We start from the raw sequence: 21,387 nt of genomic DNA, 5'->3' as shown, positions 1-21,387 counted from the left end.
GACTTGAGCTCAGGTGTTTCCTGACTCCATTAAAGAATCATAAAGGCGTGTAACTCTGTAACGAGGACTTCACAATAAAGAAAACTCATTAGTAACGACAGCCAGCAGAGTAAAGGGCCGTCCACGCCAAGATCCAGAACTATAAATATATATGGTAACACTTTAGATTAGGGAACACTTATTCAAACTACTTAGTTGCTTATTAGCATGCAAATGAGTAACATATCGGCTCTAAATTAGTCATTATTAAGTTAATTTGCTTTGTGGAACCGAATCAACTGGGAATGAGGCAGATTAACCAAAATAAACCAGGCTTTTTTTTGGTAAACCAACTTTATGGAACGGGCCGCGGCTTTCTGAACTACTGTAACAGACAGAGACGCTAACTCTGGTAACAGACGGTTCTCTGAGGCGTCAAAGAGATTTCTGATACTTCAGAAAACTGTTCTGTTTAATTTGGTGCATGTGTAATCCACCAAACAGCATTTAAATGACTTTAAACCAAAGCTATTAGCATTTGGGTAACATTAGCTTTATTAATTTACAGGCTAAATTATAGTTTAGAGAATAACATCCAATCTAAATCTATAATAATTGTTTTTTTGTTACCTTAACTACTCAAGATGGTTAACATTGATTACTTTTAAAAAACTGTATTTATTTTGCATTATTATGGTAATAACGAGAAACTAAAACGCGCTTCCGGTTGTGTCGTCACTAGCCCGTGCGGGCTTGACGCCCCAGGTGTATATAAAGAGCTCGAGGCGGCCGTTGGTAAGGAGACCCGTCGTGTAGGCAACAGACCACGGCCGTACCCCGGCAGATCCCCGCTGTGTCCCGAACCCTGTCCGCGGTGAAACATGGCGCTGAGCCGGCTGGAGAAGATAAAGGCTTGGTTCCTGAGGGCGGCGCTGGGATTCTTCGAGCTGCTGCTCCGGCTCTTCATCCCTCGGTCCCCCGTGTCCGGGAAGAAGCTGCCGGCCGTCCGCAGCCCGCTGCTGCTCCTCTCAGCGACCCAACTGGCCAAGAAGATCCGGAGGAAAGAGGTGAGTGTCACTTTAAATGTTTTAGCTTAATGTTTGTTTCCATTCACAAAAGTTACATAAGCAGCAGCAACTTATGTAACTTATTCTATAGCTAGCCACGCCCCTATCCACTCTTAAATTATATTTTACATTAATTATGTTTGATTTATATTCACAAGCCTTTATAATCGTCACCCTGTTAAAATAATCGCCTATGTCATTTTTTCAAGTTTTGCAGGAAACACAAAAAACTTCACCAAAAGTGTAACACATGACATTTATTGATCATTTCGCTAAAAAAGGATGTAACAAAGGATGGCTATTGGCATAGTAATAACACTAAATTATGTATCTTAAGAGAAATAAATGACTTAGGCAATTTTTTGAACATGCCTTTGTGACTTAAGCAAGATATGATAACTTTATTTTGAAGGTGCCTACATAAGAGTGACACAAGCCTGTCAGAAACATGACATGACAAGTATTTGTAATTTTCCGACTAGTCCTTGAACGGATCGTAGGTTATGAAAGTTAGAAAAAGTAACCAGAACAAAGCTTAAAATTTAAAATGCTGTCAAAAATTAATCGTTGGTAACAACCAGATCAAAATATTCACTGAAAATCTGTTTACACAGAGTTGAGAGGAGAGGACAGGAGAGGCTGTTTACACAGAGCTGAGAGGAGAGGACAGGAGTGGCTGTTTACACAGAGCTGAGAGGAGAGGACAGGAGAGGCTGTAAAAATGCAAATAGTTCAACATGTATATCGTGTGGAGACACAATTTTTTCCCTCAATATTCATGACACATGGGCATAGTGTTGTATATATAAATTCCTATTTATTCCAACTTTTAAAAATGAATTTATCAGAAAAAATCAACTTGCTTTTTTTAAAATAATTTATGTCACTCCAACTGTGTTGTTCTGAACAAAAGAGTTGTTCCCACTTCTAGTTTATGTCTCCTTTTCACAGAATTAATTGTCAATAAATAATCTAATTTGCTTCCATGACACGTGACAAATATTCACTGAGAATCTGTTTACACAGAGCTGAGAGGAGTGGACAGGAGAGGCTGTTAGTAGAAGTTGTACAAATGTAAATATTTCAATATGTATGTGGAGACGCAATTTTTCCTCCAAATATTCACAACAATTGTGGGCACTTGGAAAAGTGTTTTGTATATAAATTCCATTTTAGTCTAAAAAAAAAGAAAAGAAAATCTGATAAATTCAGCGTGTGTTTTTTAATGTCATTATAACCGTATTAAACTGTGGCCCTGAAATGTCTTGGTGGTTCAGAGGGTTAATTAAAAAATAATTACAAGAGTGTGCACACGTTCAGCTTGTAAAATGTGAATAACTTCAGTTTTTCTTGTCTATTTCTTATTATAAACAGAATGATTATTGGGTGAATAAAACACCAGAAAAGTTCTATATAAAGAGAACAATGCAGCTCTGCTGTAGGCTTTATTTTGCATACAGAGGAACAAAGATGTCCATCAGAGTTTGTAGAACAAACCTGTTTTCCCCTCAGGTTCTGACAGTGTGACCTGTTTTTCTGCTCCGAGTGGTTGTGCCGCTGTAATAAACACTAAGATGGTTGTGCAGAATTTGATATTGAGTTGTCTGGGAGCGATTGGCAGAAGATATTTCAGACTCAACATACTTCAACAAGTTCTAAAAAATGGAGGGAGTTTGGTTGGAAAAATTTTACACGGTTTTTTATCACACCCAAAATTAAAAATAAACAATTAGGCCAACAACAATATTGTTGGAGAAATTGTGGGCAACTGAATGCCAACCATTCTCATATATTTTGGTCATGTGAGAAAATACAATTGTTTTGGGAAGGGGTTTTAAGAGCTATGGGTGAAATTTTTGGGTATAATATCCCTAATGATCCACGGTGTATATATCTAGGACTGATAGCAGATAATGTAATAGGTAAAGAAGACATATACCTGTTCAAGATCCTATCACTTGCAGCTAAGAAAGCCATTACAAGAAGTTGGCTGAGAACTGACCCTCCTGGACTGAATCACTGGCTGGACATTGTAGAAGAAATTCGATCAATGGAACAAATGACCCACAGTCTTAGAATCAAAACAGAGCTATATGTTGTAAGATGGACAAAATGGCATCTCTATGTGACAAAGTAGTGTTTACCCCCCTTGTGTTTTTGTATGTTTCTGTATGTGTTTTTATTGACTGGAAAAAATAAAGTTTAAAAAAAAAATAAAATAAAAAGATGGTTGTGCAGGTGTCGAGTGGGGAGGGGTGCAGGTTTAAAAGATCCAGGATCTAAATCCACAAGTTAAATAAGTAGTATCTGTCTGCAGAGTATGCTGTGGCATTCCTTGGCTTGCTTTTAAATAAATAAAAGCATTATTATAACACCTCTGGTTCATTCCTTGAGGGTATTTTTACAGGATCGGCTGCAGGTCGCTTTCATGAACTCAAACGTTTGCATACTAGTTTCAGCTTGTAAATCAGGGGTCTCAAACTCAAATTACCTGGGGGCCGCTGGAAGCAGTATCAAAATGACCAAAAAAAGACACAAAATGACCAAAACAAGACACAAAATGACCAGAAGAGACACAAAATTACAGAAAAAATACATAAAATGACCAAAAAATACACAGAATTACCAAAAAAAGACACAAAATTATTTTAAAAAAAGACACATTACAGAAAAAAACCTAAATTACTTAAAAAAGAAACAAAATGACCAAAAACAGACACAAAATGACCAAAAAAAGTAATTAAAGGGATTTTCCATACACAACACGGTAAAGTGCCATTCATATAAAACTCACATTAAACTTTCATATCAAGGTGGGGGCCACAAAATATAGTCACGAGGGCCGCAATTGGAGTTTGAGACCCATGAACAGAATTATTAATCTGTTAAGAAAACAATCTGCAACGTTGTACATAAAGACGATCAGCTTGACTTTATGGTTCAAACAGAGGAACAAAAAAGTTTAAAGATCTCCATCAAAGGTGTTTTTTCTTCTTCTCCCTCCTCTCTGTCCTCATGTTAGGACCGACTGGTTTTATATCTGACCTGAGGGGAAACTGTTCCTTTTCCTGCTGTATAGTGTCTCACCTATAGATTCTATACTATCATGTTTCTGCAGGTGTCGAGTGTGGAGGTGGTGCAGGCTTACATCGACAGGATCCAGGAAGTCAACCCTCTGCTCAACGCTGTGGTAAAAGACAGGCAAGGCAACAATCACTCATTGATACACTTATCTCTTAAAAACTATATAAATCCTTTTAATATTATTATTATTAATAATAAATATTATTTATGTTTATTGTGTTCTACAGCTGCAATGATAAATCTATATTTTGATCTACATAAAATCAATTTGCAGCTGTTTTCATAATCGTTTTACTCATATTTTGGCCAAATACTTGCTCAATTGTGAAGATTTAAAGATTTTCTGACATTTTCTGGACAAAAGAGAAACAATAAATTGAGTAAAAATCAGTCAGATTAATTGGTACTAAATATACTGCTAATTTCCAGCCCCCTTTTGTCTTTTTATGAATGATTTGGTCTATAAAATGTCAGAAAATAGTGGAAAAAGTCCAATATGTCATTAAATGTCTTGTTTTATGAGTCTGAAATCCAAAGCGACTCTGTTAATTATGATGTAAAACCAAGAAAATTGATTGATGCTATGCTGAAGATTGATTTGTGCTATAAAATACAGTTTTTTTTCATTAATGAGATAAAAGTTAATAAATGTGATGGCATTACTAAACTTTCCACCATGATTCATAGCCTTAAATCACGTCTTATCGTACCTAAATCTTAAAATCAAGACGTTTCCATCAGGAATAGAAGAGAAACGGGTCTAAAGTGTGTTTTTCTCCCGGTCAGGTTCGACGCGGCGCTCCAGGAGGCGAGTCAGGTGGACAAGCTGATTGAGGAGGAGACGGGAGGGGAGGAGGTGCTGGAGGACCGGCTGCCTCTCCTGGGAGTCCCTCTGTCAGTCAAAGAGTCCTACGCCCTGCAGGGTAAGACCAGGAACCTGAACACACCACAACAGACCAGACCAGACCAGACCAGGGCCGCATTCACTAAAAGGGTCCTAAGATAAAAACTTTAGAAAATTCTTAAGAAAAAAGGTAGCGGTGCACCTTCATTTTGGGCTCGGCCGATTCTTTTACGTCAAACCGATCTTATCGAGCATCTTACCTGCCTCCGCAAAATTAACTTTGGCAAATATTTTTCTCCCATTTACTTCAGTTCAATGCGACTGTAGGCCTCTGCACGTACGTGTACTCCTGCATGACTGTGTTGTTTGAATAATACTATAACTATTGTACTATAACTTTATTTATGGTTGCAGTTCTTCTGTTAGTTTGTCCTGTAAATTGTTGCTATTTATTTTAAGTTCAGTATTTTATGAACTCCCTCAGACATTGTGATTTCCTTTATTTGTTAAAGAAAAATACTGCTGTGTTATTGTTTTTCAATACAATAAGATTCAAACATTGAAGGCTCAGCTGTGAGTTATAAAAAATCGGTATTGGCAGGTCAGAATTTTAAAAAATCTGTGATCGGCCAGAAAATTTGCAATCGGTGCACCCCTAAAAAAAAAAAAAGATGTTCCTAAAAATGTTAATTGCTATTCACCATTTTTTCTTAAGAATTGTCGTCTGTCTTAGGAACTTCTTAGATTTCTCACTTAAGATCACCTGCGTGGTTTCAGTAACTTGGTCTAATTAATCCTCTGGCACCACTAGAGACATTTTCAGCCATATTTGTCATTTTTCACTTTTGTTTTGGCAATAATTTTGGCTGTGAGGCATGGTTTTTGGAAGGTTTTTTTTCTTGATCTATTTTTTAATTAAAATTTAAAATTTTCTAATGGGTCTATAATAATACGCTGTGTACAAATTCACAACCCTTTCAGACCCTTTGGGCTGAAAATAAAATAAGTAGTTTTACTTTAAATACTTATAAGTACCTTCCCCTGAATATACTTGCATACTTTACTTGTATTTTCAAAGTAAAGGCTGTGAATACCTCCCAGTGTCTCATTCAGCTCTGTTGTCTCTCTGTGTTTTAATGTAATGGTCTCCGTGCTGCAGGAATGCCCTTCACCACCGGCCTGGTGTCCCGGCGAGGCGTCTTGGCCACGGTGGACGCCGCTCCCATCGCCCAGCTGAAGAGAGCGGGCGCCATCCCGATGGGCGTCACCAACACGCCGGAGCTGTGCATGTGGTGCGAGTCCCACAACCACCTGTACGGAGTCACCAACAACCCGTACGACCTGGAGAGGATGGCAGGAGGCAGCTCAGGTCAGAAACGCTCTTTGTATTAATCGGATCATTTCTCTCAGCTCACCGAGAAGAGCCAACTATTTCGGCTCCCAAATAACTCTTCATTTTACCACTTATATCTTTTATAATTCATCCAAATTTAGCGCTGTTTTGACTTGTGATTTGTATTTGAACACATATCACATAACACAAAATTTAAGTTGAATTTCTCTGATATATATATATTTTTTTTTTAATTGAAATAAAATGGAATTTATATATAAACACTTGTCCAAAACACGTGTCCAAAAATCTCCACATGCTTTACATGTTGAACTACTTACATTTTTAAAGCCTCTCCTCTCCTGTCCTCTCCTCTCAGCTCTGTGTAAACAGCCTCTCCTGTCCTCTCGTCTCAGCTCTGTGTAAACAGCCTCTCCTGTCCTCTCGTCTCAGCTCTGTGTAAACAGCCTCTCCTGTCCTCTCCTCTCAGCTCTGTGTAAACAGATTCTCAGTGAATATTTGTCACGTGACCGTTGGTCTCAGCAGAATCAATCATGTCTTCAGTGTCTCTGAGGAGCAGAATTTAATGTTGTTAACAGGATCTAGTTATTAAAAAACAGTTTATTTTTGTCAATGTTTTAAATGAGACGTGGAATAAAGTGATTTTGACAGAAATATCACAATTTCAAGCTTTGTTTTGGTTACTTTTTCTAACAGAGGCTTTCGTAACCTATGATCTGTTCAAGGACTGTAGGAAAGTTAAATTAAATAGTATATTTTTGGTAATCTTTTATTGGGTGGGTATCAGACGGTTAAACAGGACTGTGTTAAATCAGACTTACCAACTCCTCTCTCTGTGTGTCCTCCTCCTTCAGGTGGGGAGGGCAGCATCCTGGGAGGAGCAGGAGCAGTCATCGGCGTGGGCTCCGACATCGGCGGCAGCATCCGGATGCCGTCTTTCTTCAACGGGATATTTGGCCATAAAACCACTCCAGGTGAGAGAAAGTGACAAAAGAAGAGCTGCACTGATAGACATTTAACATTCAGTGTGCAATATACAGTAGAGTTCAATATAATAGCAGTCCAATGTGACTAACCAGCTTAATCCAGGTTTTTAGTATATTTTTTATTGCTGCATGGTAAACAAGGTACCAGTAGGTGCAGTAGATTCTCAGAAAACCAACAAGACCCAGCATTGGTGATATGCACCTGATCATTAAAATGATTACAAATGGGATTTTTTTCCTGTTATTTACTTCTTTTTTTCTTCTTCGTCGTCTCTCAGTGTTGGGCTCCTAAATTGGCCCTCAGCTGTCAAACCTTTGAGAATCCCTGCCGTACACGTTAAAGAACTAGAGACTGCAGACATATCTCACAGTAAAGTGAAAAATAATTAATTAATTTGCTCTGTGATTCAGATCCATTCCAGAATTATTACTTAGATCAAGTTGTCATGAAACTCTGGCCTTTAGTTTCTCCTCAATCCTGCTGATAAACAGACGATCTGTCCCTTCCACACATTGAGGCTCCTGAATTAAACACTTATTTGCAGCTTTAACCCTTAATAGGGCACTCATTGAAATACTTGCAAATTTCAACCCTAGAAAAATCATGGAGGATATTACATACTGAATGTGTAAAAAAACATGCAGACCCGGGGGAGGGGGGTAATATTTTGAGAAAAAAATGTATGAGATTAAAGTGGCAAATCTACGAGAAAAAGATGTGCAGATTTATGAGATCGAAGCACAGGTGTTTCCACCTGCGAGACATTTCTGCCTGCTGCACCTCCGCCGGTACCGATGAGCCAGCCGCAAGGTCGTCAGCTGGGAGCCACCCTTCACAGATGTTTCGCCCCTTTGATCTCAGAACACCTCTGGGTGGTGGGGCAGTGATAGGGACGTCTCCCTACCACTCCCTGCGACTGGCCTTAAGATCCCTGGTTCCCCCACTTGGGGTCTTTTCTTCTGAGCCAAAGCCAAAAGCTCCCTTTCTCTGCTTCCTCAGCCAGTTCTTTGAGTGCCTTTCTCTGTTTCTTTCCAGTGATTCCAAGAGTTTTCAGCAGATGTTGAGTGGATTTTCCAATGAAGCCTCTGCATCCGACTTCAACAGGGTAGGTGAAAGCCTTCCACCCTGCTTCTCTGCACGCGGCAGCAAGCTCGCTGTACTTGTCCTTTTTCCTCTCAAAGGCAACCTCCATGTTTTCCTCCCATGGTACTGTGAGTTCTGCCATGATGACAGTCTTGGCAGGAATGGACCACAGGACGATGTCTGGCCGAAGGGAAGTTGCTGTAATCTCTGGGGGAAACTTGAGCTGCGGCTTTAGGTCAACCCTCATCTGCCACTCGCACCCATGTTTCAGAATAGACCACTCCCTCTGGATGATGTTTCCTGCTTCACCTCCTTGCCTGATGAAGGAAATTTGTTGTTTGGTGGTTGATGTTCTGGCTTTGTTAGCTTCCAGCCTGCGCTCTTCCAAAACTTCTGCCAACTTCTGGAGAACTTGGTCGTGGCGCCATCCATACCGGCCTCGGGCCAACGCTGGTTTGCAGCCAGTGAGAATGTGCTTCAAGTTGGTATTTTGGACATCACAGAGGCTGCAGACTGTTTCTGTGCCGTACCAGAGATGTATGTTCTGGGGGCTTGGAAGGGTGTCATATGTGGACCTGATGAGGAAGCTAAGCCTTGCCTGTGGTATCTTCCACATGTCAGCCCATGTTATGGCTCTGGTTGTGACCACCTCCCAGTTTGTCCACCTTCCCTGTTGCCTCTGGCTCACAGCTCTGATTGTGTAAGTTTCATTCTCCATTCTGCTGACTTCCGAGACTACCAGCTCTTTCCTTTCTTTCCTTTTGGCTTTGGACCACCCCAGCCCTGTCTTTCCCTGCTGCAACCATCCTACTACCTCTTGATGTTCTAGTTGACTGATGGCCTGGTCAACTGCTTGTTCAGCCCTCCATTTGCGCCCTGTTCGGACTGATGGTCTAGCTTGGCTTACAACTGGATCAGTTGTGTCTCTCAGCTCGAACGTGAGCCTCACCTTTTCCAGCTTGTAACCCAGGCTGATGGACTTCAGTGGTAGCTGGAGTGTGTTCCTACCAAATAAGGCAACATTGGAAAGGCAGCGAGGTAAACCCAGTCATTTTCGGATGTAGTTGTTGGCTTTTTGATCCATTCTCTGCACTGTTGACGCTGAGATCTCTGACAACTTCAGTGGCCACATCAGGCGATGATAAAGGGTGAATTGATAGCACCAGGTCTTGAATTTTCCTGGGAGGTGGCATTCGTCTATCTTCAGTAGGCCTTCTGAGAGTTGTGTTATGACAGAGTGAGCCATGTGTTTGTCTGAGAGGTCGGCGGTGTATTCTCTCCCAAGGCTCCTCACTGACTGCTCTGTCAGCAGTGGAATCTTCTCTCCGTCGACAGCAAAGACGATGTTGTCATTTCTAGACCCTTTCCGGATTGACAGGCTCCGAGATTTGGCTGGTTTGATTTTCATCCTAGCCCAGTTGAGGAGCTCCTCCAGTCTCTTTAGCAGCCTTGATGTGCAGGCAGCGGTTTGTAGGAGTGAGGTGACATCATCCATATAGCTTCTTAGGGCTGGGAGGCGCTGTCCTGACTCAGATCTTACTCCTCGGACCATCTGTCTTGCGCCGATGAGGATGACTTCAAATGCTGCTGTGAAGAATATGGGTGAGATCGAACAACCCATTGCTATACCTTTCTGGAGCTGCTGCCAACCGGTTGTGATTTTCTGGGTTGTGTAGAAGGCATAGAAGTTATTGAAGTAGGCAGAGACAAGGTTTTTGATGCAGGTAGGTATGTGGAAAAAATTGAGAGCAAAAGTGATGAGCTGGTGTGGAACTGATCCGTATGCGTTTGCTAGGTCCAGCCAAACTACATGGAGATCTAGCTTCTTACGCTTGGCTGTCTGGATTTGCTCCCAGATCATGGCTGAGTGCTCAACACAACCAGGAAACCCTGGGACGCCTGCCTTTTGGCAGCTGGTGTCGATATAGTTGTTGGCCAGAAGATAGCTGGTCATGCGTCTAGCCATTACTGAAAAGAAAATCTTCCCTTCCACGTTGAGCAGGGAAATGCCTCGAAACTGGGTGATGTTATGGGAATCTTTTTCTTTTGGGATAAAGGTGGTTGCAGCTGTACTCCATGCTGATGGGATGGATTGAGTTTTCCAGGCAGCTCTCATTAGTTTCCAGAGTAGTTTCAGCACCATGGGGCAGTTCTTAAATACCTTGTAGGGTACGCCGTTTGGTCCCGGTGCTGATGCGGATCTTGCCTTTTGGATGACCTGGTTGATCTCTGCCCACCTGGGTGGTGTGGTGTCGAATTTGGTGCCAGGCTCTGGTGGGCAGGGCACATGACCTGGTGAGCCAAGGGGAGTGTTTTGGTTGTTGTCGCCAAGCTGTTCCTTGATGTGACTTTTTAGCTCCTCTGTGGTGGTTTCAAGCTTTCCAGACTTCTTGTCTTCGAGCAAATCTCGGGCATACTTGAAGGGGTCTCGGAAGAAGCTAGTGCGTGCTTTCTCCTTCCTGCTCCTGCGTTTCCGAATCCGCTCTGCTCTCCTGAGGTTGGCAAGTCTGGATTTCAGTTGATCCCAGAGACATTTTAGGGCCTCTTTCTCTAGATCTTGTGCTTTCCTCCATGCTTTCCGGAGAAGACGTCTTTCCTTGACTAACTGGAAGATTTCGCTCTCTCCTTCCTTTCTGTTTGGTAGTAGGCTTCTTTTTGGGCATTTCTCCAAAACTCTGTCTGCCTTCCTCATAAATGATGTTCCCAAGGAGGTTGAGTTTGGAGGTTGTGCTGCCCTTTAGTGAATATTGGAGGGTTGGGTGTAGATTCTGGTCAAAGCATCTCCAGGCCTCTTTGTTGCTATTTTTTGGCCACCTTATTTTGGCCTGGCGGGTTGGCTTCTCCCTTGGTGGTTTGCTAGTGGGTTGGCTGCTTGCAGGTTCCAAGTGCATCCCTGGCATTGGGGCATGTTCTTGCTGTTGCTCTTCCTGCAGGGATAGCTGATGCGGCTCCCCTCTCTCTCCATCTACAATAGTGGACTCAGAAGCACTGTGGTGCTCAACCGGGCTTGGAGTCCTCCTTGTCTCATCTGCCAAAGCAGTGCAAGTTTGCAAATGGGTTGTCCCGCCGCACTTTGCCTTCCCTTGGTGAATGCGCAGGCGGATTTAAAGTGGTGAATCTGGGAGAAAAAAGTTGCTTTTAAATCTGTGACTTTTTTCGCACAGATTTGCCACTTTAAATCTTTTAAATCTGCAAAAAAAATTATTGTAAATTTGCCACTTTCAAGAGGTGGCAACTGTTAAATTTGCATTTTTTTTCTCGAAATATCACATGATCGGAAATCGGGGCCGATCACATGGTTTCAGACTCGATCTGAATCGGACATTATGTCCCGATCAGGGATCATATATATATATATATATATATATATGTATATATATATTCAGTATGATATAATTTTACTGCAGGCTACATGTCAATAAGTGAAGCAGAAGTTCACACACTCCAACCTAGGTGGCGCTAATGCACCTTAAAGTTGGTGCCGCCGCCATTACAAGAAGAAGAAGAAGAGAAAAAGAAGAAGAAAAACAACAACACGGCAGCAGTTTAAACCGACGCGCGAGTATATCTGCAGTCTGGAAGTATTTTAAAGTGAACGAAAATAACACTGTGATTGCAAACTGTGAGGTCTGTAAACTGGGAATTTCAAGAGGTGGCAAGGAAAAGGCTGCATTCAATACAGCAAACATGATACGTCATCTCAAAAACAAACACCCGGAATATTCGGATCGGGACTCGGACTCGGCAGATACTCAAAATCAAAGGACTCGGAGGCAAAAAAACCTGATCGGGACATCCCTAATCATACTGATTGGTCAGATGTCATGGTGTCACCGTCTGTGACGTAGCCTGATCTTTGCTGATTAGCTGGAAGAAATCCATGTGGTTCTACGACCAAACAGAGAGACATGGGGACCCAGTTTATATCCACTGAAGTTACCAAATACGGTTCTTGGCCCGATAAAGTGTTTTATATTCCCTGTGTCTGTCTGCAGGTATGGTGTCCAATGAGAACCAGTTCCCTCGTGCCACTGGCAGCCAGGCGGATTATGTCAGCAGTGGTCCCATGTGCCGCTACGCTGAGGACCTGCTGCCCATGCTGAAGATCATGGCGGTGCCGGACGCTCACCTGTAAGAGCCCACAAACATTCAGAGCGACGCGACAATCATCAAGCCCTCCAAGTGAAACCGCTCCAACAGATTTCTTTACTCACACAGGTTGAAGCTGGACGAGAAGGTTGACCTGAAGAAGCTGCGGTTCTTCAACCTGCCTCACGACGGCGGCAGTCTGCTGACCTACCCCGTCAGCAAGGAGATCCTGGACGCTCAGAAGAAGGTACGACGAATTATTAAACCGCATTCTGTCTGGTGGCCAGCATCGGGGCGACTCCACTGGCTGCAAGAAGAAGCCCATTTCTATAGAAGTTTAGGAGAAAATGACCCTACTTCTTACTTCATTTTACTTTTTCCAAACTATTTTATGGTCTCAATTTCAAATGTACTCCTAAAATTGTATCTTTAAATTTTTTTTTTTTTAAAACCACGTACCGAAGGTTGTGGTTAAGGTTTTTATGGTTTAAAAAAATGCATATGATGATATTGGCAACATTCCTACTTCTTGATGTAGTAGCGTAAGGTTGACACTTACACCACTGAATACAGCTGAATTACACCTCCAAACACACTGCTGCATTATGCCGTTCGTTAGCCACGAGCTAACATTAGCTAACAATTAAAGTTGTTTTAATCACAAAAAGCTACTTACGCTCTGTCGCTAAACACATGCAGCTTTCAAAATAAGAGCACGGTGTGTTAACAGAATCCACCACAGAACTTACAAGAAGACTGTCAATATAAGATGCCTTAAATAAAACATACAAGAACCTTTATTCTCCTTTACAATATTTCATTAAAATATGCCCCTGAAACCCCTAAATGGTTATTTTTATCATGTTCTCATACTCAAGAGTATTTTTTTTTTGTATTTGGCAACTGTTGAGATTTGCACTTCACACGACATTTTAGATTTTTATTTATACAGACTAAAAAAATCATATTTTCTATATCTTTTTGAGTATTTCGTAATATCGTGAAGAATAATCGTTATCGCAAAAATAGCCTGAAATATCGGGATATTATTTTAGGGCCATATCGCCCACCCCTAATTAATATATCATCTATTTGTATAAATTATGTATTTACCATTCTAAATGGACTATATATGGTTTATAAATGATGATTAAACATTAATAAACTGTTTACCATTTATAAATGAGGGTTATTGTAAAGTGTTACCCTGACTTTAGATCTTCAGTACTTTTAAAACAAATGTATAATTAAAGGAAATGGTTTCCTCTTGGATACGTCCACTGAGTGCTAAAAAACTGGACATATCAGGAAGGTTTTTTGGGATTTTAATCCTTGTGTGGTGTGTTCCAGGTGGTGCAGCGTATGGAGGCCGACCTCGGCGTGAAATTCCAAAGAGTGCAGTTCCCGGAGCTCAAAAACGCCTTCCACATCTGGCACGCGTACATGGGGTTTCCTAACAAGGAGGGCGAGGTAGGTCCTCCTGGCAACCTGGTGCACAGAACACAGAACATTGTGTTTCCTGGTGGAGTTAAAACGATCAGGGAGAAACGGGTTGGAGCTACTTTAGTGCTGCCAACAATCTCCAACTGGACACGTTTCACCTGATTCACAGCTCCTATTGTAGTCTGCTGCAGAAATGGGCCACTAATCTGTTTAGCTACACACACACACACACACACACACACACACAGGGTCAGTCGTTATTACTTTCATGCCATTTCTTATTTACCGTCTCTTGTCTTAAAGTGGAAACAAAATTGCTGTAAAACATTTCAGACAAGAGTTGTCTTGGAAAGTAATAAGTACATTTTTAATGTGTGTGCTTAACTTTAATATAATTTTTGAGGTATTTGTACTTTATACTTCTATATATTTTTTATTTTACTTTATTTCAGAGGAAAATAGTGCTTGCTGCTTTTCACTTTTTTGCATTAATCTAACAGTTATTGTTACTTCAATAGCACATAACAAACTTGTAAAAACTCAATGCATTATTAAATTTAAACATGTAACATGAAAGCTTTTTGATTTGAATTTAAAACAAGAACCAGAAGGCCAAAATGCATGTATGAGGCTAAATTTGAAAGCTAACACCACATAGTTTCTTAAAAATGTGCATGTTATAAAGTATTTTTTAGTCCTCCTCTATAATAAGTCATATTTAAATAACAATAACTAGTACATGCTTCATTTCAGAACTATGCAAACCACCACACACCTTCTACATCTTGTCCTTTACATCTTTATAAAATGTCAGACCTTTAGGGCTAACCTTGTCAAAGCTACAGAGTTTCTAGTTCGTGGTGCCCCAGAAACTAAATACAGCACACAGTTTCGTCACCAGCATGATGTCAGGTTTTAAGAGATTATGATGTGGTAAATATAGGCCCAGATTTGTTGGGAGTTTCGTGCACAAATAGGAGAAAACCGGTTTAGTTATTGTAACAGAAAAGCAGAGAAATACTGGACTGGACTCTCTGTACAGCACTTTGGTCAACATGAGGTGTTTTTAACCCTCTGAACCCCAACAAGCTGTTTCAGGGCATGACAAGTGTGCTATGACTTTTCTAAGGGTTTCAGCAAACAGTTTTCAAATTATTCGGCAAAAACACACCAAAAAATCCCCCCAGTGTAACCCTATGGAGAGGCTAGAGTGATGACATCATAGCTAGACTGTAAAAAAATGTGTCAAAAATAAATTTGTAAACTGCGCTCGAGGCCGCAGATACCACTCTACAGAAATAATTTATATATAGAAACTATATATAATATATAGATTTGTCTTCTCTTAAAAAGGCGGGAAAATTTCTGGAGGAAAGCAGAGGTACCAGTTTCTGCACTTTTCCTCACAAAACACATATGTAGACGTTCAGGAAGAACTCAGGATGCTCCAAGTGAAGTCGGTTCACCGATTGGAACTATGGTTTGGCCAAAAATGCTTTCTGTTCGAGGGGTACTTCTTTACTGTTTCTAGCCCCCCCCTGGCCAGAGTCGAGCACACTCAAAATTTCTTTTAAAATTTTTCTAGTTTTTAGATTTTACTCACTATGACCTTGTATTTTATTGCAATATATAAAATATAAAAGTCCTGCAGCTCTATAGAAATCAGCTCAATCATGACTAGAAGTGAGAACAACTCCAAGTATCTTTTGTGCATAATAACACAGTTATAATGACTGTCTGTCCTGTCCTGTCCTCTCAGCTCTGTGTAAACAAACTGCAGTTCTGTCTGATTTTCAGTGAATCTTTGTCACATGACTGTTGGTCAGCAGAATAATTCAAAGCTTCGCAGTTGTGCTGAGTAGCGTCACATTTTATGTTTTTTAAAGGATATAGTAAGTTTAAATTGTTTACTTTTGGCAACATCCTGTCCTACGCCTGTTAAACTGGCTCTAAGGCTGTTTACACAGAGCAGAGAGGAGAGGACAAGAGAGGTTGTAAGTAGAGGCTGTGATAATGTAAATATATCTAGCCTGTAGAGACTTGAATATTGATGAGTTGGAAATTCAACTTTTTCATGATTTAAAGGCATAAAAACTGCAGGACTTTTATTTTGCAGTGAAATAAAAGGACACAGTGAGTAAAATGTAACAGGAGCAACAATAAAAACTTGCTTGGAGTCCCGAGGGTTGAGGTATTCTCGACTAATGAAGTGTGTTTGAATGTTCTCAGTATCCTCTGTCCATGGGTGAGATGATGGGGGAGCCCGGCCGACCCGCCTGGCCGCTGTGGGAGCTGCTCAAATGGATGGTCGGAAAATCTGACCACACGATGGCTGCTATCGGTAAAAAAAAAATCAACTCATTTAATGTAAAGCGAATAAGAATTTCTTTCAATTATTTTTGGTTACATTTATATATTGAAGCTATCTCCATTCATCTGTTTGATCATTATTATTATTTATATATGAAATATTTAACATTCTGTGGCTTAAAACCAAAGTGTAATACCAGTAAACTTAAAAATAAGCATCAGTTACATGTGAAATACAACAAATGAGTAGATCATGATATTAGCAATTATCTAAAACTACTGTCATTACACATATTTTATAAAATGATATGTTTACTTTTATAATGAGGTGCAACAGCTTCATAAATCTTCTGGTAGGAGCTGTCTGAAATCTGTACAAGTTAAACAGTGTGTGTGTGTGTGTGTCTGTGTGTGTGTGTTTGTAGTTGTGGCCCTTCACGGGTACGTGTTCCGTCCTTCTCCGTTCATCATCCAGCAGAAGGAGAAGCTGCAGAAGGACATAGAGGAGCTGCTGGGGACCGACGGGGTTCTCCTCTACCCCACTCACCCCCGAGTGGCTCCCAGACACCACCACGTTCTCCTGAGAATCTACGACGTCTGCTACACAGGTCAGTCCTGCTTCAAGTATTGGAGGGAAAAATGTGATATAGCATAATATCGCGATATCAATATTATATTGATTCATGGCCGCCAAGTATCAAGTATATTTAGTGTTCCGATGGCCATCAGTATTTTAGCCGTTTTAGTTTTTTCCGGAGGCTGTAGTGGGCTCACTTTTAGGAATATTCTGGAGATACTGGTTTCATATGAAACTAGAAAATCAAAAGGATTTTGAAGGAAACCAAAGGATTCAGGATATCTTGTTGTGTTAAAATAACGCTGCTAGTTTAGACCAGGGGTCTCAAACTCAAATTATCTATGGGCCGCTGGAGGCAGTATCAAAATGACCAAAGAGAGACAAAAAAACGACAGAAAAAAACGAAATTACTTAAAAAAAGAGACTAAATGACCAAAAAAATACACAAACTGACTGAAAAAACACAAAATTACTTACGAAAAGAAACAAAATGACCAAAAAGACACAGAATTACCAATAAAAAGACACAAAATGACTAAAAAGACAACACAGAATTACCAAAAAAAGGACAAAATTACTTAAAAGACACAAAATTACAAAAAGACACAAAATTACCAAAAAAAGACAATTTAAAAAAAAAAAAAGACAAAATTATTTAAAAAAGTAATTAAAGGGACCTTCCACACACAACACGGTAAAGTGCCATTCATATAAAACTCACATTAAACTTTCATATGAAGCTGGCCGTGAGTTTGAGACCCCTGGTTTAGAGGGTTAAATGATGAAAGACAGTATTTCCAGTCAGTCTGACTGTGCCTCTCCCTCCCTGCAGCTATATTTAACACCCTGAGGCTGCCGGTCACCCAGTGTCCTCTGGGGCTGAACCAGCAGGGTCTGCCTCTGGGGGTCCAGGTGATCGCTGGGAAGAACCAGGACCGCCTCACCCTGGAGGTGGCGCTCTACCTGGAGAAAGCCTTCGGAGGCTGGAAGGAACCCGGGACCAAATAAAACCCCTCACACTGTGACAGCCGTGACCAAACCTCCAGACTGAAGAAGAAGAAGAAGAAGAGTGTCTTATCTGCCTTGCTGCTTGCCGTAGTTCACCCAGAGGTCCAATCAGGGCGCTGAATGTTCCTGTGGACGTGACTAATGAGTTGTTAGACATGATTTTATAATTTACCATGTTCAGAAACCATTACGTCACGTGAGCACAAGCTTTAAAAAAAAAAAAAGAAAGGGATTTTTATATTACAACATTCACAGTAACCTGGGAAACCTGGCAGCAAAAGTTGTCAAACGTCATATTCAAGTAAAAAACTAACTTTAAATATCTGTATTTAGTAAAAAACTAACTTTAAATTTCTGTATTTAAAAATACATATCTGTAGATTAAATACTGTATATTATCCATATTTTAAAATAAATGATCTGTAAAATAACCTGAGGTATTTTACTGTTGACAGTACATTTTTGACAACTTTTGCTGCCAGCCTTTTAAAATTATTTTTCTTTTTCAAACTTTAACAGTAAGTTTTTTTTTTTTTTTTAAAGATTATTTTTTTTGGCATTTTTTGTTGCTTTATTGATAGTGAGAGATAGAAAGGGAGTGATAGAGGGGAAGACATGCGGATTCGAACCCGGCTCCGCCGCAGCACACGGCATACATGGTTAGCGCTCTACCGGTGTGAGCCACCGGGATGCCCCAACAGTAAGTTTTTAACAAAAGTTCCACCATTACAAATTTAATTATTTGAACTCTAAAACTGTCGGCGCACGATCGTCTCAGGGTTTGAAACTCTCTAGTCAGACTTGAGCTCAGGTTTTTCCTGACTCATAAAGGCGTGTAACTCTGTAACGAGGACTTCACAATAAAGAAAACTCATTAGTAACGACAGCCAGCAGAGTAAAGGGCCGTCCACGCCAAGATCCAGAACTATAAATATATATGGTAACACTTTAGATTAGGGAACAAATGAGTAACATATTGGCTCTAAATTAGTCATTAAGTTAATTTGCTTTGTGGAACCGAATCAACTGGAAATGAGGCAGATGAACCAAAATAAACCAGGCTTTTTTTTGATAAAACTTACTTTATGTGACGGGCCGCAGCTTTCTGAGCTACTGAACAGAGACGCTAACTCTGGTAACAGATGGTTCTCTGAGGCGTCAAAGAGAGAATTCTGATATTTCAGCAAACTGTTCTGTTTAATATGGTGCATGTGTAGTCCTGACTTTAAACCAAAGCTATTAGCATTTGGGTAACATTAGCTTTATTAACTTACAGGCTAAATGATAGTTTAGAGAATAACATCCAATCTAAATCTAATATACCTACCTCATATATATATATATATATAATATATAGGAAACACTTAATATTAATAATGCAGGAGAGGAGGGAGGTGGTGGCTCCGACAGCTCAGACTGGATGTTCACTGTGGTTTTAGTTCTTGTTCTCGGTGTGGACGGACCCGACTGGAAGATAAAACATGTTTTAACACGCTGATAAATAAAACCTTTTGATTGTGTGCTAATGTGAATGTTGCATAATGTTAGTTTGTTAATTAATTGTGGTGCCTGTTTTTTGCTGCAACTAATTTGTTTCATTTAATAAAAAATAAAAATCTCTTTTATAACATCACTTCACCACAGTTTCTACAGGAGGTTGATTATTTTTTCTTCTTTTGTTAAATGTAAAAAAATTAACCTGGCAACAGTTAAAACACAAAGTAAAGGTAAACTGGTTCTCACTCAAAAGAAAATGAACTTTAAAAGACGATTTGCCACAATATAAATTACACATTTTCCGAGAGTTTGATAATACGTTTGATGTGTGTAAAATAAAGGTTGCATTCTCGTACTACCATAGTATTTTAGTATGCCAAAAACACTAATATCCTACTGCATAAGGTTAGATTGTGCAGGCTGTTGTGACCCACAACCTGCACAATGAATGAGCCAGAGGGACAAAGTCCAAGGAACGATGTTATGAGGAAGGAGTACCTCCCGATTGTTTGAACAGCAGCAGCAGATTAGCGTAGCACAAAGACTGTAAACAGGTCCGCCCAAAGGAAACAAAGTCCAGCTCTAATACTCATTAATTAACACTTATCTTGTTTAACTCTGAACGCAAAATTGTTTCAGGGTGTTTTTGCTCTTTCTACATCTTGCTCACTGTGGCCTTGTACAGTAGTGTTTAATATAATAGCAGTCCAATGTGACTAACCAGATTAATCCAGATTTTTTGTATATTTATATTATTTTTATTGCGAAGAATCTTGGAGTGGAATAACAGCTGAAAGGTGCCACAAGTTGGTTGACTCCATGCCACACAGATGTGAAGCAGTTATAAAAAACTGTGGTCATACAATTAAATATTTGAAAAGAAAAAAGTTTGCACAAAATAGTTTTGCGTTTGTAAAGTCAACGGCAGACACTGCTATATTTTTGACCACACCCCTTTCAACTAATTAGCCAGTTGCACAGCCTTAAGAGCTGCATATCACCAATGGGTCTTGTTGGTTTTCTGAGAATCTACTGCACCTACTGGTACCTTGTTTACCATGTAGCAATAAAAATATACTAAAAACCTGGATTAAGCTGGTTAGTCACACTGGACTGCTATTATATTGAACTCTACTGTATTTCACTGCAATTTATATAATCTATGTAATTCTTGCAGGTCTATGGAATCAGATTGATTATGGATAGAAGTGGAAACAACTCAAAAATTTACAGTATAACAGTTATAGTGACAAATAATATAAAAAGAGAAAGAATAAAATGGAATTTATGAATACAACAATTATCCAAGAGTCACGAAAAAAAATTGGGTCTCCACACGTTGAACAAATTGAACTTTTTACATTCTCTCCTGTCCTCTCCTCTCTGCTCTGTGTAAACAGATTCTCGGTGAATATTTGTCAGGTGACCGTTGGTCTCAGCAGAATCAATCATGTCTTCACAGTGTCTCTGAGGAGCAGAATTTAATGTTTTTAACAGGATCTAGTTATTACAAACACTTTTTGGCAACATTTTAAAGGAGACATGTAGAATAAAGTAATTTTGAAAGAAACATCACAATTTTAAGCTTTGTTTCGGTTACTTTTTCTAACAGAAACATTTGTAACCGATGATCCATTCAAGGGCTGTCGGAAAGTTAAAATTTCTGTTTATTTCTACAATAAATAGTGAAATCTTGTAGATCTTTCAAAGAAGCCATAAACGACTCAGCTGAGACCAAAAGTCAGGTGACAGAAATCCTGTTAAACTGGCTGAAGTGCAGACTGTTTACACAGAGCAGAGAGGAGAGGACAGGAGTAAGGTTGTAAGTAGAGGCTGTAAACACATAGAGAATGGATTGTAAAGATGTAAAAATGTGGTTTTAGTGGGGGCTAAACAAGAGATAAACGACAGAATGCTCTGTAGCTTCCAAGTAAAAAATAGTAAAATAGTGGAATTCCACTTGGAGGAAAAAGTTAAAGTAAGTCAAATTTGGGTCAAAATGCTCCTGGCTTCATGTTACCACACAGGAATTAAATACAAAAACTATAATCAGCGTCTGATTCAC

At 39.9% G+C, this 21,387-nt stretch overlaps 1 protein-coding gene across 1 annotated transcript; it reads left to right on the top strand.

The window, feature by feature from the left end:
- The first annotated feature begins 432 nt into the window (after positions 1–432).
- LOC131989392 (fatty-acid amide hydrolase 2-A-like) lies at positions 433–19,460 on the top strand. Its single transcript, XM_059354601.1, has 11 exons — positions 433–1,046; positions 4,165–4,247; positions 4,917–5,053; positions 6,134–6,343; positions 7,183–7,302; positions 12,394–12,529; positions 12,617–12,734; positions 13,838–13,957; positions 16,160–16,271; positions 16,666–16,848; positions 17,650–19,460. The coding sequence occupies exons 1-11, from the start codon at positions 861–863 to the stop codon at positions 17,823–17,825; spliced, it is 1,581 nt and encodes a 526-aa protein (XP_059210584.1). The 5' UTR covers positions 433–860; the 3' UTR covers positions 17,826–19,460.
- Positions 19,461–21,387: the final 1,927 nt, after the last annotated feature.

Source organism: Centropristis striata, chromosome 17 (genome assembly GCF_030273125.1).
Source record: "Centropristis striata isolate RG_2023a ecotype Rhode Island chromosome 17, C.striata_1.0, whole genome shotgun sequence".
NCBI lineage: Eukaryota > Metazoa > Chordata > Actinopteri > Perciformes > Serranidae > Centropristis > Centropristis striata.
Note: the sequence above shows the minus strand (reverse complement) of the source record. Positions and strands in the feature narration are given on the sequence as shown.